Source organism: Salarias fasciatus, chromosome 6, assembly GCF_902148845.1.
Source record: "Salarias fasciatus chromosome 6, fSalaFa1.1, whole genome shotgun sequence".
Taxonomy (NCBI): domain Eukaryota; kingdom Metazoa; phylum Chordata; class Actinopteri; order Blenniiformes; family Blenniidae; genus Salarias; species Salarias fasciatus.
The window spans coordinates 34,246,522-34,265,571 of NC_043750.1; the positions used below are offsets into that span (position 1 = coordinate 34,246,522).

The 19,050-nt window shown below is 44.4% G+C and overlaps 1 protein-coding gene across 1 annotated transcript; it reads right to left on the bottom strand.

Moving 5' to 3' along the window:
* Positions 1-413: 413 nt before the first annotated feature.
* LOC115390884 (methylthioribose-1-phosphate isomerase) lies at positions 414-12,124 on the bottom strand. The gene is made up of 6 exons (XM_030094925.1): positions 11,582-12,124; positions 9,299-9,522; positions 7,056-7,225; positions 6,782-6,958; positions 6,464-6,688; positions 414-4,941 (listed from the first exon to the last, which is right to left on the bottom strand). The coding sequence occupies exons 1-6, from the start codon at positions 11,711-11,713 to the stop codon at positions 4,808-4,810; spliced, it is 1,062 nt and encodes a 353-aa protein (XP_029950785.1). The 5' UTR covers positions 11,714-12,124; the 3' UTR covers positions 414-4,807.
* Positions 12,125-19,050: the final 6,926 nt, after the last annotated feature.

Consider the following 19,050-nt stretch of genomic DNA (forward strand, 5'->3'; position numbering starts at 1 on the left):
CAGCACGAGCGCCACAGCGCCCCCCGCTGGTTCCTTTTGAATGTTTTCTCCCGCCTGCAGAAATTCATCAATTTATTAAACCCAAATTTATATTCAGCCTGCATATATACATTTTTTCATTAGTATCTGAAGTATTCACGCCACCATAAAGTTTTTTTTTGATGCTTTTTCCCCTCTTTTTGTCAGCAGCTGTTGAGCAGGTATTAAAAACATCTGCACATCTTTTCATTTGAATTTATTGGTGGCCATCAACCTGAGGTCCCAATCGCTTTGGAAGGGCAACAGGAATCATGGGAGTCTGCAGACAAGCAAAACGTTAGCGTTCATTGGGTTTATCAATAGTGCTGTTAATGTGTCGTGAGAAACGGTTTCAGACAGATACACAGACAGGTCATTTCACTGTGGTTTTATTCTTTTTACTGTATTGAGGTGAAAGAGAAATCTCTTAAATCATGACTGCACTTTACAGCATTATATTCATATACGTATATATAAAAAAATGCAATTTTGAACTATTTCCACATGTTACAAAATTAAACCCATATCAGGTGATTATCAAGAACAACAATAACATACTTGCACCTAAAGAGGCCATCTGAACAACACTCCTTCCATGGTCACATTATTATTTTTCTTTTCTTTTTTTTTTTTTTTAATGACACAAGCACCTGCTTCGATTCATCAAATCAATGTGAAAACTAACGCAGCTAAAGCAGTGCTAACTTTTGGCACCTGATTGTGAGCCGTGTGTTGAATTTTCCCAAGGAAACGGGTGATTGATTATCTCTGTTGAACACAGTGCTGCTTCGCCGCTGCCTCGAAACCACGGGTGTAAAAACATGGCATAATGCACAAATCATTTGGCTGCAACCCAAAAACAACACGCTCGCCTGAATCTTTGGCAAAAAAAAAAAAAAAAAAAAAAAAAAAAAAAAAATCAAACGCACAAATTATCGGTCGCTTTGGGTTCGAGATACAAACGTTAGTGAGCGATGTGGAGAATTTCAGTCCAGATTCCTGCTCTGCTGCAGCCGCCTGGCACACCGAGTGCTCGTGCTCGTGCGCTTCAGTGTTGGGAGTCCGTGCAGGCAGACGGAGAGGTAGTGTGTATGGTTGAGGAGGCCTCCCCAGCGTGGTGTACAAATGGCCTAGTCACTAGGAATCACAATGTCATGGAACAAAACGACGAACCACAAGCCAAACAGTTAGAATCATGATGCACAGACAAACGAGGGGAAGGGAAAAAAAAAATCTTGTACCTCTTATTAAAAGATTAAAAAAAAAAAGAAAAAGAAATTTATAATATGCGGCGAGTCTAACGGCCGCAAAAATTGCTACATATGTCTGGAACGCCACCTAAAATCGGCCCGGAGGAACGTGATGTGTTCGACTGTACAAAAGAAGAACGATTCAAATACACAGAGTGTCTCTTTACGCTCGCGAGCGACCTACCAGCATTTCTGTGAGTTGAGGTTTCATGAGTGAACGAGGTGAGGATGAGGATGTGCAAAGGAGAGGAAGAGAGCTTACATTACAGCATTTTAGAGATAGAGATGATATGAACACTGTGGATGAATTAGTGCTTTTTGACACAGAAGCTCTTTTTCTTTAGGGTGTTTTCTGCGGACTTCAGCGAAGGAAAAACAGCAAACCTGTCGCCAGTTTGAGTGAAGGAAGTCGATCAGGAGGCAGCAGGCTGAGCGGTTCACCGAGCGGCGTCTTCGTCGATTTACACTCACAGTAACATTCCGATCAGGGATTGTTTGTGTAGAAATCCTGCAACATGCTGGTTTGAGCTTATCGAAAAACTCAACAGCATCATGTAAGAATCACGGATTCAACAGTTTTTGTTTCTTTTTAAATTAATGCATCTTTGCTCAACACTGTGAAAGTACTTTGATCATTTCGATTCTTAAAACATTTGCTTGTCATACACCAGAGTTCAGACTGAAGCATTTAAATAAATGAATCACATTTAAAAGTCGAGTCATCTGTTTTCCTTTAAATGTGACACACTTTGACAATTTGCCAATAATGAGCGCTATAGCACCTCATTTAATAAAATTAAGCTTAATCATTAAGAATGTATGTATTTGACATGCTTCACTGAGAAAAACTTCTAGAAAGACTGTGTTTAGAGGTGAATTACATCTGATTCGCATGTATGGTTTTACAGCAGCAGGATTTAGTACATTTTCATCACTTTCTCTCTCAATCCTACACATCCATCCATCCATCTTTATCCAGTCACGGCAGCTGGTGCAGAGCCAAGCCGCGGGAAACACTGAATAAATGCATGTGTTTAAACTGTGGAGATATCAGGACGACGAGCAAAACTCTTCAAAGAAAAGTCTCCAAGCAGGGACGGCGCCATCCGCAGCGCTACACCAACTGTCAAACTTCTGTGCATGTAAATCGGTAAGACGCGCACACACACACACATGCGCGCGCAGACAGCGTGATGGTGTCAAACACACTCAGATCCACCGCCTCCTGATTACGCCTTGCACACATGTGTTTGATCTCTGGCCACGTGACACAAACCGGGTTGAGAGGAGGACAGTCGGCTTCGCTGGCGCCGCACCTGTAAGGCGGCGAGCAGCGTGACCCCCCCCCGTGACATTCAGTACAGCGACCCACACCGCTCCCGTGGAACCAGCGAGACGTGGATTCACCGTCCAGGCAACCAAACTGAAGGAATTCAGGACGTCTGAATCACGAACGAACCCTCTGAGAAGCTTGTTTTTAAACTCCTCTTCAGCCGGATGCTCGTGATCCAACATGAGGTCACTGTAGGTCATGAGAGCAAAGACAAACTGCTCATTAATCAATTACAGTTAAAATCTAAAAATGAGAAAATCAGCTGATCTCAGGCTTGTTTTGGGATTTTCCTGAGAAAATTAACTTCTGTAGCTCATTGTCAAATTGATACTTTAAATTTTTTTTTTTTTAATAGTTACATTTTTAATCCATTTTTCTATTAAATATGAAGTAAGTGACAATCTGGATGTGTGCCTGCGTTCAATCGCCCTGGATTCACAGCAGCTTCATGGTCTGGAGTCAAACAGGCGTTTTGTTTTACGAAGAGTCCAAACACCCCGACTGCAAACCAGGACGGGTTCATCTGGGTGAGAAGTTACATTCTGATCGTGAGCGGCGCCACTGGAGGCGCGGCGGCGCCCTCCGCAGGCAGACGCCGCAGCGTGGAGAGCGTCCCGGCCGCCGTGGAGGAGCAGTTTACCCCAAAACAAAGAAAAATCAAACCAGCGCTCACCTCCTCAGACTCTGGACAAATTGAAAACCAGATTTCTGTGCAACCATGGTGACTATTAATCAGTTTAAAGACTTTTATTGCTTTTGAAAACTGAAATCGCTGAATTGTTTAACGATTTTCAAACTTCATTTTTTGCGGATTGAGTCACGTAAATCCAGAAGTGAGAAATTCAGCTGTAAACTGTTGTGTCTGCGGGGATTTCTGCAGCTGAACACTTCCACAGCTACTGATGGGAAAACTAATTCAACTTCTTCGCATTTTCCTGTATTGTAAAATAGATTTTTAACAAACTCCTGAGGTATTTCAAAAGTGCACAAATATTAAATCTCCACTTTGGGGTAAACTATTCCTTCATCAGTGATGCCTTTTTATGTTTTTTTTTGTTTTTTTAAATAGAAATACAGACTTCAGTTCACAGCTAAAGCTGTTACACAGATAAAATGACACTATTATGAATATTTTTTTTGTGTTTAATGTTTCATCCTTACAGAGCAGGGCGACCTGTAAGGATGCACGTGTATGTGTATATTTATATCTACACATATGTCCATATATATAGATATGTTATGAGAGTACAGGTGTGGTTATGATGCAGAAGAACTGGGGATAACGGGAGCAAACTAGGAGTGAGGTATAAATACAGTGTCGATAAAAGCTTCAGCTGAATAATGACTCCACTTGTTGAAATCGTTGCTACACTGGTTACAAAGTGAGCGCAAAATACTAGTCTTTCTGTCAATAAGAATGTCAGTTTGTTAAAGTTTATGAGCTAGAAATTTAGATTATTCCTCTACAAAAGTCAACAAAACAAATTAAAATGTTAATATAACATTTTCGATGACAAATTTAAACCTATTTGGTTAAAATAGCAGTACCTTTGACTAGCATGGGTTAGCTTTCTACATATGTACACACTACAAGCGAGGATTTTTATATATAATATATATATATTTACAAGTGGATAGCAGCATTTTAGAAAGCACGACTACTTAAAAATCGAACAATCAGTCGCGTCATTTATACTTTTGGGATTTTTTTATTTTATTTTTTTTTTTTAATTTTTCTGGTCTTATTGAGGATGTTCATAAAAATCACCTTGGTAAATGTCTCAAAAATTTGTCTTCCAATAAATTGTTGTGGGTTTTAATCCAGCTGAGCTCTACGTGTTGCTACATTAAAAAAAAAAAAAGGAGTAAAAGAGGAAAGAGACTGAAAGGTTGGGTGGAAAGCAGAGTGACATGAAGGACCACAGTAAGATCGAACAGAACGGACAGAGTGCACATGTGTGTGTGTGTGTGTCTGCTTGACTCCCTGCAGTGTGTGTGTGTGGTGTGTGTGTGTGTGAAAGAGAGAAAGTGAAGGTGTCTTTTCTTCTTCTGTGTGCACCACTGACCATGTAACAGTAACTGCCGCCAGACCGACGCGACCCCCGACCCCAGCAGTGTCCGTGCGTTGTGGTGTGGCGACATGCCGACGTGCGAGCGAGCGGCGCGCGCACGGACCGGCGGCGGGGGGGGGGGGGCGGGGGGCGCTCTAGAGGGCCGTGAGGCGGCCGGTGAGCGCCGCCTGGAGCTCGGAGGGGAGGAAGACTCCCAGCTCTGTGATGATGCCGCCTGTGATGAGCTGGTGGGGGGTCACGTCGAACGCCGGGTTCCACACCTCGATACCTGAGGAGGCGGGAAGAAGTGAAGGTTAGATGGATAAAGACGGAATACAGCAGGTGAGCAGATTCCTCTGCTTTGCATGAAGCAGTAAAGTGCAGTATTGTCAAACAGCACGAAGGATTGTGGTCCAAAGCCACAAAACCTCCCGTTACACAACAATTTCAACACTGTTCCTCTCAGTCTGTAGCCTAAATTAAGCTTCTTATTTAACATTTTTAAAACTCCTCACTGCAGACTGATCCTATATCATAAAGTTGAGCTCCAGTCGTTCTTCTTCTACCACTTGATCTGAGTCAGAGTAGCAGGAGGCTGAAACTGATCCCAGAGGACAAACAGAGACCGACACACTCCCACCTGCCCTGGAAGAACTAAGTTAATTTTCTTGATGTGATTCTTCCTCTTCCTTACTCTTACTCTTCCTTCAAGAAAATACTACAAAGAAAATCAGGAAATATTACATTTACAGGTAATGTTTCCAGCTTACGCATGTTTCATGAGTGTAATGGACATTTCACCCAGCTTCCTCCTTCACAGACGAACAGCAGTCAGCTCGTAAACCAACCTAATGATTGTTAGTTTTAGACTCTTAATAAGATTTACCGTCTGTAAAGAAATGAAGAGTAATTAGGTGTGAAAAGAAACAAGGTAAAGATGTAAAGAAAAATATAAAGTACAAGCAGACGACGCGCTCTCCGAGGGCCGCTGTGCTCATTAACTGATCTTAATTACTGCGATGTGTCTGAGCACCCCTCTGCTGCGGCGACATAATTACTGGGCTCGTCTCTCAGATCCTCTCCTCAGCAGTAACAGACTCAGACCGCGACTCTTCAGCCCGTCAAGGGTCAACACTGTCACTCCGCAAAACCTCACGGCTTAATGGACTCTTTCCAACTCTCTGCACAGACTTAGGAATAAAACAACAGCATGGTGCTACAGTGTTCAATGCTGAGCATTAATTTTTTCCCCCATATGTTTCCAAAGACGAGACAACGTATATAGATGCTTCTTAAAAAAACAAAAAACAAAGAAAAGCTACGTGGAGACATCTTCCAAGTTCACAAGATTTAAATTTTGAGGGACAATATAGCATTCAAACTGGTAAAATCACAAAGCTCTGACACTCCACTGCAAGGAATGCATGTGATCCTGACTTCTAATTCCCCCCAAAGTCACAATAAATGTCCAGCAAAAACAAAGAACAATGCATTGACATGCATGGTAACAGTCTCTGGGCAGTAAACTTCACATTGTGCAGGTTTCTCCTTGATCTCCAACACTCTTTCACACACTTTTTCTCATCCTTTAAATCTAACGCTCTCATTTGATGGAGTTCAAAACGACTTCCGTCCATTTCTTGAATGCCAGAGGTCTCGTATCCTGCTCCTCCAGACGTCTGAACCTCCTTCCAAACTCACTCAACCTGCTGCAACTACATCAAACGAACTCAAACTCTAAAGCTCTAAAATACATCCTGAAACGTCCAGGACTGGACCCGTCATGCGCCGTAGAAATGCTCGTTGCTTACCAGGAGCGGCGATGGAGACCCCGTTTATACTGGTGAGCTCCTCCGGGGGGCGCACCTCGATGATGATGTCCCTGCCGCTCTCCAGGCTCAGGTCGCAGGACGTGCTGGGCGCCGCCACGTAGAAGGGGATCCCGTGGTGCTTGGCGGCGATGGCCAGCTGGTACGTGCCCACCTTGTTGGCCGTGTCGCCGTTGGCGACCACCCGGTCTGCGCCCACCACCACGGCTGAGGAGGAGAGACCGGACGCTCCGGTGAGCTTTGAGGAAGAGGAGAGACCCGAGTCCTTGTGCGTGTGCACACACACACACACACACACACCTGTGATGTCCATCTCCCTCATGGTGAGTGCCGCCATGCTGTCCGTGATGAGCGTGGCGGGGATTCCCTCTGCGACCGCCTCGTACGCGGTCAGCCGGGAGCCCTGGTTGTACGGCCTCGTCTCCGTGCAGTACATGCGCTTCAGCCGGCCCAGACCGTGGAGGCTCCTCACCACGCCTACACACACACACACGCGCACACACACAGACATACTGTCATTACAACAGTTTCAGCTCCATAAACATTACACTAATGGCCCCCCGCCCGGGCTCACCCAGCGCCGTCCCGTATCCAGCTGTGGCCAGCGAGCCGGTGTTGCAGTGTGTGAGGATGGTCACCGAGTCCCTCGGGACGCCCGACAGGATGTGCTGGGCTCCATAGTTACCGATCTTCTTGTTGTCATTGACGTCACGCTCCAGCATGTCTTCAATCCAGGCAATTACGCTGCAGGAGGAGAGGGAGGGGGGGGGGGGGAATGAGAGGCAGGCGCCGTCTGTCACTGCGGACGCCGCGGCGCGGACGCTCTGCTCAACGCCACTTCGTCGCTTCCTGCCGTCAGTCTACATCCCGCCTGAGCCTCCACTGAAGCGGGAACACTTCTCCTCATCTCCCTCACTTATTTTTTAAGCACTGATAAAATAATCATCTTACGGTTTTTGGGTTCAAAAAGTGAAAACAGTGTGAAAGTGACGACCCGGCTGCTCCTACATCTCCACTTCCTGTGGGTGACGCTCCTGCTGCCACACCATCAAGCGGGGAAAAGAAAGAGAGATAGTAACCAAACCCCGAAGAAGTGCTTAGAATCGATATGGATCAAGATATTAAAATTCTTTCTGCAGCGGTGACGACATGTAGCACCAGCTGTAATTTAACACCAGCCTCATCAAAGCTGCACGGAGAGACAGTGACTGAAACATGACGTTTACCTCCAGTCTGCACAATACGGCAATGCTACAGAATACAACCCCCCCCCCACGACCCTCCGAAGGCCATGAAAACTCATCAACTGTGAAAGTGAAAGTGAACCGATTTGTCACCTGCACCACGTTTACAGGAGGAAGAACAGTTCTTAATATTCCCAATCATTCAACAGATGTGAAACGTGTTTTAAAAATGTATATTCTGATAAGGTTTGAACAGACAACACAGAGTTATATTTCTCTGTTACACCAGGAGACAATGTGATAAGTGTGGAAACAACCGTCTGCTGTGTGACTTTGTCATGTAACGATTTAAAAAGTTAAAAAATCGAGCTAAAAATACTGTTTAGAGACAGATGCTACAAGAAACAAAACTGTGTGTCATTTCAGTGACAGAGGTGCTGAAATTACTGCTGTTTTTGGTGCAGCAGAAATTAAAATTAAAATTAAACTGAACTTCGCCAAAGACACTTAACATTTACTTTTAGGAAACGTGTCAACAGCAGAAGAATAGATAAATGTTAAATTTCTATGTAACAGTGGTGCCGCCACTAATCTGGAGAGAGATTTTTATTCAAGGAAAAAGGTTTTCTTGCACAATGTTTGTTCCTGCATGTCTTCTGCAAAGCTTTTCTAAACATGTAACAAGCACACAGACATTCTTATGGACAGACGACCTGTGCTGGGTTGTCATTCCGGGTGACTAAACTCTAAAACTACCAAGTTCCAGGAGAATCTGCACTGGGAGAAATGACACTAGAGGTAAACGTTGTTATTGTCCATCTGCTCACACGTGAAGAATAAATATTTACCACGGCCCTGGTGGTAAACAGCTGCATGTGCAGTCGCTGCATTTTGGAAAAGTTGCATTTTCCTCAGATTACATGAAGTATCCTCAAAAAGTTCCACCTTGGAAGCCATTTTTAGTGACTTCATGCACCGAGGTCATCAGAAACAGACACCCGAAACGCAAGGAGGGTTTCAAATGAGGGACGAGACACCACCGCATTCAGTCACACAGCAAAAGTTACACAAAACCGGGGAATCGAACCACCCACACTGGAAATGGAACTGCACTTTACCAAAGGAGCCCTGATCAGTGTGGGAAATGATCTCTTCCAGTCAGTAGTCTCATCCTGACATTCTATCAAACATCAACATGAAACAAACTTCCACAGCACAAAAACCTGACTGAAACTAGTCTGAACCAGAGTTCCTCTGAGCAGGAGGAACGTCGGCACCGACAACCAACCGGCCAATTTTCACCTTACAGGAGATCACTTCCTCAGACAGACACCTGCAGCTGCTGCCGAATGAGAACACGAGAAAGAAATGTGCAACTTTTCCAGGAAACATCCAGAAGAACACAGTTAATTAACAGCTCAACTGTCACAATGTGAGAAAACGTTTACATTTCCTTTGTGCATCCTTCTGCCAACGCAAAGCTGTAGTTCAGTTTGAAGTGAGAAGCTTGCACTGTTTTCTGGCAGGGGTGTGTGTGTTCTCACCAGTGTGCACGTGACTTCAGTGGCTGGAATGAATCGGTAGATAAAGAGTTACAGGTCCGACCCCTCGTCGCTCTGACGGAGGGACTCACCTTTCCCTGAGCTGCTCGGAGTTCTTCTCCATGCTCTCGTTCTCGGCGAACTCCATCAGCTCGCGGGCGGCGCGGCCCATGTTGACGGCGGTGGGCCGGGCCGACGTCAGGTGGCACAGCGACTCCCTGATGAAGGTCACCGGGTCGTCGCCCCCGGCGCCCGCCCGCAGCTCCACGGCCAGGCTGAGGCAGCCGACGATGGCGATGGCCGGAGCCCCGCGGACCTGGAGGAGCGAGGAAGGCACAACAGGTTCTCAAGCTTTTTTTCACAACATGTTTTCATTTTATCAGTCAAAAACAGTCATCCTGTCTATTGCTTTGATCCGATTAAGAGAGTGAAAGAAGATATACTAGGATGGAAATGATGGAGAGAAGTATAGAAACACTATTGCATTATTAGTTTTCCCAATTAAAATCACACATCTGTCATTGAATTGAGGTTGAAAATGAGTTTAAACATTTCACATAAGATGAGAATGAGTAGTCTGTGTTGTATCAGCATCAGTGAGTCCTTGATTATTAGTTTAGAATGAAAGTGGAAGTTTCTAAATATGGCCTGAAAAAAAAAAATTGCTTTAACACAACTGAAATGACTGTAATGAAGAACGGACTAGAAATCAGAAATCTGAAGAGAGAACTGCCTCATGAACTTCTCTTCTGGCTGCTTTAACAGAACCTTGATCCTTCTCCTGAGCTGAAAACTTCAAGTACGACTTTTCACACAAGGAGTTAATTTAACTCAAAACGTTTTCCATACAGGAAGAAAACTAAAAACTTCCAATTTATTCATGATTTCACCAAAGTGTGTAATGTAACAGGAGACCCAGACTGAGCAGAAGTTTAGCTGCAGACTTGTATGAAGGATCTGCTGCAGGGTTAACACGTGGACGACCACTTCTAGAGCGACTGTAAACCAAACAAACAACAGCTTGTTTGGAGGAGCTGAAGTACAGAGACAAGCATGCAAACTCCTCACATACCGCATCTAATTAGAGACACCCTGTCAGGTGACAGAAATGAGCCAAAACACGCCAGATTATCTACATATACTGTAAACCGGCCTGCCATGTGCGCTCCTCGTTTTACACTTAAACCACCAGACTTTTCATGGTCTGGTCCGTCTGGGGTTCTATTCTGTGTTCGTTGGCTATCTACATAATCTGTGCATTTTATCTCTTGTGCTACGATTTCCTGACCTCTGGGAGAAAAATGGCCTGGTGGTCTGCAGGCGTTCACACTGCTGGTATGAACGCTTCTGTAAATATGCTAAACATGCAACTGTGCTTCTCTTAATGGGGCATCGCTTCTTCAGCTTTTCGTCATGTTAATAACAGGAGGGATACGTGCAAATATGTGGGAACAGCTCATGTTTTAATAGGTGAAACTGTGTGTCTCATGAGGTGCACAGATTTACTGCACGGAGTGTATTTCTTTGGCAGAGACCAGGGCACACTCTTGAATGCTTCACTTTAAAAAACGAACAGATTACATGAGGCGAGACTTATTTTAAAGCAGTGACCGCCGCACCGGCGTTTGGTTCACTCACCAGTCCCCATTATCATAACATCACCCCTCTGCTTATGGCACATTCCTTCACTGTCACACACAGCCAGGATCAAACAAGTAGCTGAGGGTGTGTGTGTGTGTGTGTGTGTGTGTGTGTGTGTGTGTGTGTAGCTGCAAAGACAAAAGAGTGAAGCCCTGCTCCATTCGAACAAACATCTGGAGATGCTTCCCAGATGTTCCACAACTTGGACCACCATGCATTCCTAAAGAGTGCGTGTGAGAGTGTGTGTTGGGGGGGGGGGGGGGCTCAGGTGAGCACAGGTCCAGGAGCTGGGGGTGTCACAGAGTGCAGCTCATGACCGAAACGCGAACAAAAAGCCTGGCAAAGGTCATTAATAATTCATCAATAATCTCTCCCAAAGAAAGAGGAGCAGCAGCAGCAGGAGGAGAGGGGGGGGGGGGGGGGGGGGCAGGGGGAGGAGGGGTATTTAATGGGCGGGTGGATCCCCCAGTTTAACGGGGTTACGCAGAAATAGAGGAAAAGTAGAGATAAAGGGTGCTTTCAGTGGCGGGGGGTCGGTGATGTTGGGGGGGGGGGGGGGGGGGGGGGGGTGGGTGCAGGTGCGTCCACAACCAAAATACAGGCCGGCGGCGGCGGCGGGAGCACAAAAGACCCCCCGACAAAACCCACAAGCATGACGGGAATGAATGCACATGCAGCGGGCGTGGAGGGGGGGGAGGAAGCCCCCCCACCCCCACACCCCAGCCGGGCCGTACCTTCATGGACTTGATGGCCTCGAAAGCGTCCTGCACCGAGCGGATGTCGTCGTAGACCGTCTGGTGCGGCAGCAGCAGCTGGTTGAGGACCTGCAGGGACCCGGTCCGGTAGCGGATCGCTTCCAGCGTCATGACCGACACGGCGAGGCGGGATAGCGGGGAGAAAGAGAGAGGAGGAGGAGGAGGAGAGGAGGAGAGGAGGGGGCGAGGCGAGAGACCGGCCGCGGGCGGGTGCGCGCACACGCACTCACTCACACACACGCATACACCGCGCACACACTTTCACACACGCTCAAGTGTCCGCACGCTGGAGCGGCCGCGGCCTGGCTGTCGGCGTTACCGGGAACCGAGGCGGAGTGGAGCGAGGAAGAGGAGGAGGAGGAAGAAGAGGAGGAGGAGGAGGAGGACGGAGGAAGAGGAGGAGGAGGAGGAGGAGAGCTGCTGCCGTGCGGCAGGAGAAAAGGAGGCAGAGGAGTGAGAGGAGGAGAGCTGGGAACCTTCACACGCTGACAGACGAGCAGGAAGGCAGACGCGGAACCACGTGTCCAGCCGAGCAGGAAGCCCTGCTCCTGCGAGGCCACGCCCACCACGCTGTCACCCCCCCCCTTCTGGACCGTCAACCCTTCTCCTCCCCCCCCTGAAACACATCCCCCCCCTCCACCTTTTGTCTGGGGACGTTTCACACTCACAAACCTTATTAGCATAAGACCAAAGACCCGAGCTGCTCCCCCTCAACAACAAGCCAACAAATCTATTTCTGTCCCACATTCTTTTGTCTCAGCTCTTCTTTTTCACCTCCCACTCACCTGATCACTGCAAAACCTGCCGGTTCTCTCTTAAACACGTTAATAGAAGTTGATTTATCACAGAAAGTATGATGGTATCAGATCCCCAGAGCGGGGGATTAGTCGGGGGTCTGGGTTTAGGACCCACCATCACTGCTTTAATGAGAGAAAATCAGCCCCCCAGCTGACTCCCCCACCAGCCAGCAGCCCATAACTTATTCACTTGACCTCATTTGTGCACATGTTGTTAGTGTATACATGTATAACTCACTTTTGATTTTCTGTTTACTTTGTATTTTTTGCACCACGCACCAAAACAATGTTCTGTAAAAAAACGTTTTTTCTCTTATGTTACCTGACAATAAGTTGTTTCTGATTTTGATCAAGTACAAACACTATCTGTTTTATATTCATTTATTAAGTTTGAATCAGGATAGCTCAATAGATTCCTATTTACAGAGAGTTTTGGTGTTGTAGCTCCGGTTTGCGGCAGTGAGTCATGTATTTATCTTCTTTTGATCAGTGTGTGGGTGAATGAGCCCCCTCACAGAGCCTGGACCAAACCGTGCACCCACCCCTCAAATCCCCACAGACTAGTCATGTTTATTTAAATGTTGGTCGTCTTGATGTTTTCCTGCATAATAAAATAATATTGTTCATATCTGTTGGCAAAACGTCGTCTGCATGCTGTCTTTTAATCACAGATATCTGGTAAGTTTTGGGCTTCTGGTGCATCATACTGAGAAAATCCCTGATTTAAGTTTGTGGAGTTTATACATTGTCACTTGGTGTTTTTTTTTCTCCAGGTATTCTGTCTTCCTTTCACAGCCATATCAATTACCCAATAAAGTAGGTTAATTAGTGACTTTAGAGTGATCTAGGTGTGGATGCCAAGTGTGTCTCTCTGCCCAGATAGACTGTTAGCCTGTCCAGTGACAGACCCAGTTATTATCCAGTGCACATGTATAATTAGATATTTACTCACAATCAAAGCAGTCGTTAATGCCCGAATCTATGAGGGCTTTCTTATTTTTTTAAAGCAATCATATTGAAATGGTCTATTTTGCTGTTCCCTTTTCCACGAGGCAGGGGTGCTTCTAGACCCCCTGGGGGCCCTAAGAAAGAAGGACTATGGGGCCTCTCAGGCCCAGAATTATGAATGAAGTCCAGGATGAAGGATCAGCGAAGAAATACTTGAATTAATAACGGTGAAAATTTGGTCATAATCCGTGCCATAGTTTGGAAGTTATGCTGTCAACAGACAGACAAACATACAGAGAGTGCAATCATCCATCATCATCCGTTCAGCTCTGTGAAACGCCTGCGTAAATTTTTTGTTTCTCACATTTTTCTATTATATTGTCCATATGTGTCTGTCTTAACTGTATATTTGAATTATATTTAATTTATATCTGTTACTTATACAGTATCTGTTATCTATTTAATTATATCTGTCTTAGATGTATATGTAAATTATTAATTTATATCTGTCAGTTTATATCTGTTATTTAATTCTATCTGTCTTAAATTTCAATTTAAATTATATTTAATTATGTCAGTTAGCTTGCATCTGTTATTTAATTATATCTATCCTAAATTTATATTTGAATTATATTAAATTTTTTTATTTATGGTTGAGCTTTGTAAATTTTACATTTCACATTTGTATTCCATTTATATTTCTTTTCTCTGTGCTGCTGGAACACTGCATTTTCCCCCTGTGGGACAAAAAACGGACTTTCAATCAATACAAATCAATCTAAACTATTCAAATGTCGCTGTGTGATGACATAAGGCATCAATGAAATTTGATTTGTAACTGTAGATAGTATTTCTACATTTGCAAAGAATAATAAAACACAATAGATGTATAACAATAGATTCCTGTACTTCCATTTAAAAGCTGCCTTTGAATGATCAGGAGTCAGGACTCTATGGCTGTAGCTCTGTCACTTCACGTGACTCACTTTGCACCAATATGGTTCCTTCTTTCTGTATGAAAATGTCATTTAGAACCTTCCTGACTGAGGAGTTTGCAACAATGTATCGTTTTGAATGACGTCATCATCTAATTTGACCTAGATATGCAAATGAGCCTCTATACAAATTACAAGATGACGTCATTCAGAACGTTACTAAGCGAGGAGTTGGTAACAGTGTGTCCGTTTTAAAGGTCTTTTGTTTGTTGCAAAACAAAATAAATATTTTATTATATATTTTATTATATATTTAATGTAAATTTTAACATTTCACAATATGCACTTTCATTTAAATCATTTTGACATTGTAATATGTATAACACAACTCACCATTCAGTTAAATTCAGCACCAATAAGGTTCATTCTTTCTTTGCACAAACTTCACGTCATCTCAGGTGGACTTCACAGGACGAAAAACCAGGCTGAAAGCAGTGAATGACAGTTCCATAGCAGCGGCGCACCAGACAAATTTACTGGTATTTCTTTTTCAGAGTGAGAAATACAATGTGTGGCGTGAGTGGGTGGCAAAAGACCAAAATGTGTGACTGTCACGCTCAGTGCGTGAGACTTAAGGCATGGGGGCGACTAGTCTATGTGCCGACGGTCCACGGACCCCCGACTAGCTTGGGGCCAAGTTGGAATCTCGATGCAAGCCGGGTAGTAGTGGGGCCCCATTAGGTAGGTTCCCGACAGGGGGGGGGTTCAAGTTGTGTCGCTGATATCCGCGGTCTGTCGGGGCCCCCCATAACCGGTGATTACTCGGAAAAGGGCCCCATTCGGGGGATTTTGGACATGCTGTTGTTGCAGCGTCAAGTGCCTTTAATTTTTCATTGACATTGACTGATGTCAGCCGTCCCTCGGGGCCCCCTTAAAGCGATGCTTCAACATTTTGGCAAATTGGCCCATTTAGCGCAATTCCTTAGTCATTTCGAAAAGCATACTTACTTTTTTTGTGAGGGCGAGCTGTTGTTTATTCAGAGGTGAGTTGGGGAAGGTTTTCGGGACGGACACAATGGAAGTGAATGGTATTTTTGTTCCCCCTCGTCAAACTCATCAAATACACAATCCAACAACCCAAAACACTTTGGTGGACTCGTTATAATCCGCACATTCACTACGGTGTGGAACACCAACAAATAATATTGTAGCGTTACGACACTGAAGCAAATACTGGGAACTACTTTTTCTTTTGAAATCACTACGCCCAGACGCCATGTTTAGTAAGTAGTTCCGTCTTAGCAATCTTCACATAAACAACTCATTCTGGTAATTTTGCATTAATATTTCACAGCATAGTGAATGTGCGGATTAAAACGTGTCCACCAAATTGGTTGTTGGGTTGTGTATTTGATGAGTTTGACGAGGGGGAACAAAAATACCATCCACTTCCATTGTGTCCATCCTGAAAACCTTCCCCGACTCACCTCTGAATAAACAACAGCTCGTCCTCACAAAAAAAGTAAGTATGCTGTTCGAAATGACTAAGGAATTGCGCTAAATGGGCCAATTTGCCAAAATGTTTAAGTATCGCTTTAAGCCCGGGACCCTAGGAAAATGCCTGGGTTGCCTACCCCGTAGCGACGCCTCTGCCATGAGGTCGACAGCATCAAGTCATTGCAACTTGCATCGTAGACTTGGATAATTTTTACAACAGATGCCCGTCCAACCGCTTCACTTCTCCTCTGAGGTCAAGTATCTTTTTCTCGCACCAGAGTAATTCGTATTTACTGTGCTTCAGTGGTGCTCCATCACGTTGCTGCCATGTTACTGGTGGCTGAAGTGTCACGAGCACCCACATTCAGTCCTACTTTTTCTGCTACATATTTGCATAAATGTCACAAGAAATTACATGAAACTAACATCTTACAAAAACCTGATGACTGTTTTTAAAAATCATCTAGTATTTTGTTACATTAGCCGTCGTTGCCAAACCTTTTTATTCACTGTCTATAAAAACAAAGTGTAGAAGTAAAATGCGCTGTCAGAACAAAGAGACCGGTTGTTGTCAGATGGTATTGTTTCACTCCTTATCTTACTGCAACACTCCCACCTACATATCTCACAGATGTATGTGCGGCTTGAATTGCAAAAGCAAAGATGGGACAAAAGAGTTTTGTTTTTCTTAATTTGACCAAATAGGACAGAACTACTTTACTTGTTTCCTGCCATTCGTACCGTTGCTGGAAGAGAAGATAGCTGGACAGAACTCAACAAGCTGATGGATTAATGTATGAGGAACACTGTGAAGCAATCAGACTGTTACGGAAAATGTAGAACACGATATTTTAATTGTAATTTTCTTGCAGTCTAATGTGATTTCACTCCAGCTTCTCTGGGGTTATTTCTGTCTCTACAGGTTTGACTCGAATGACCTGAGACATCAGGAAGACTCACAGCTTCTTCAGTTCAAGAGAGGCGCAGCTGGACAGGGGGTTAGGATCTCCGGCTTCCCCCAGCAGTCAGGTGGTGTGTTTTAGGTTGACGGACTTCAATCTGGCTGAAGGTGACGGTCTCTGGGTGTTAATCCTGCGACGGACAGGTGAGCTGTTCAGCCTCCAGCTCTCTGGAGCCTCACACAGAACGGTGAAGGATGTGAGGGAACGCCGGGGCACTGATCTGAGCACGAGAAGCTGGGTGAGAGAAAGCAGTCTAAAAAGTAGTCATTAAATGAAACATTGCTAAAATCATGGTTTACACTGGAGACCTTACATGATATTAAATGGTAAATGGACTACACTTGTATAGCGCTTTTTACCCTGCTTGACAGAGCCCAAAGCGCTTCACACTGCAATATCACATCAACCCTTTCACACCATACTCGGTGGTGGTAAGCTACGACTGTAGCCACAGCTGCCCTGGGGCAGACTGACGGAAGCGAGGCTGCCAATCTGCGCCATCGGCCCCTCCGACCACCACCAACCACTCACTCACTCTCACAACTTTCATACTAGGCAAGGTGGGTGAAGTGTCTTGCCCAAGGACACAACGCCAGTTTTACGCCTGCGGGAGCGGGGATCGAACCGCCAACCTTCCGGTTATAAGACGACCCGCTCTACCAACTGAGCTACTGTCGCCCTGTTATTTAAAGCATGTCAGTAACTGTGTTTTATTATTCCTCACCTGCCACTCACACTCCTATTGCATCATGTTTACAATGCAAACACTGTATTGTGTTGATCCATTTTTCAAAATAATCTATTTTAGTCTTTTGACAATGACAATAAAAGATCATTGAATTGTTGAGTACACACAAACAAATGTGTTCATTTTCTTTGGAATGAACTGATGTGGATCCAAAAGGAGCAATATAAAAATGTTCCCACAAGTCCATTATATTCTAATGTAAATTATGAAAGAAAAGCCTTTCAAGCACGTTGAACCCCTCCCCTGAATAAAACCAAAACCCAAAAACTTTCTGCTGTTTCACCTTTTTATTAATATTTCCACCAGCCTCACACATGAGATAATACAGCCTGAACAATCAGGCCTTGATACATTCCCACACGGAGCCGCACCGATCATCAGCACACTGAAAAATAGAGACCAAGCATAGTATGCTGAATATTTACCATACATACATTAACAATACATTTATGCTGATTGCCCTTCAATCACTTAAAAGATTGAAAATAAAACAACAAATGTTGAACAATAGATGAGTACATTTAGTCCAGCTGATCGGGAAACGAGAGTCAAGAAATGATAAACAATAAACCGAAGGTTTCAAAAGGAGCTTAAACCAAACCAGAAGACAAAACAGGAGACAAGGACCCGGACAAATGAGTAAATAACTGAGAAGGAGTGTGAGTCACCAGCAGGACAAACTTTAACAATATGTCTCTCTGCCGGGACCTGACCGTCCACACGCCACGCTGAATGCTGATGAGCTGGTTGCCACGACAACAGGACAGCCTCTGAGGCCATGAGGTTATTGGAGGAGCGGGGCGATGTGGCAGGAGTGTGTTTGTGTGTTAAAGCTTTGAGTTAAACAAAAATATATATTTCTATATCAGAAGGTGGGAGCCGGAGCGCTTTTTTGTGATGCAGCTGCTACAGAGTTTCATCGGAGCTTCAGCGTCTCGTCCAGGTTTGATCAAGGAGAAATGCTCTCCCCAACCGAAGCTGTGAGGCTTTACATTTTAAATCAACTTGCCAGTTACTTCTTAGTGTCCATTTGTAAACTGTCAGTTAGCTTTGTCAGCCGTCACCATTCTCACTTCACACTTCTATTAACAACATCAACTGTATTCAATTAACTTATTTGAACAAAACATTTCCGCTGTTTCAAAGAAGCTGTGATCCCAGACAATTAACTAAATAGTGTGTGATTATATTCAAAGACCGTGTATGTAGATCAAGAAATATTAAATAACATCAAACATATGAAAAAAAAAAAGCTTCCTGAGGTTTATTTTGTGAATCGAATGATGTATTGGATATTTCTTCTGTTTGGGAGAGAATCTAAAGAATCTGAAGAGCTTGTTTGGGCTTCAGTAAACAATTCAACCAGAAAACAATCGGAAGATTACTCAGTAATGAAAATCCAAGTATTGAATCAATTACTTGGGTTCTATTCATTAACGATGTAAACTGTTAGCAGACCGCTGAAAATCACAGGAGTTGTGTAATCCACCGAGTCACCACACTTTGAGATTACATTTCTAAACTCTGCCATAACGCAGAGCTTTCCAAATGAAACTGAATT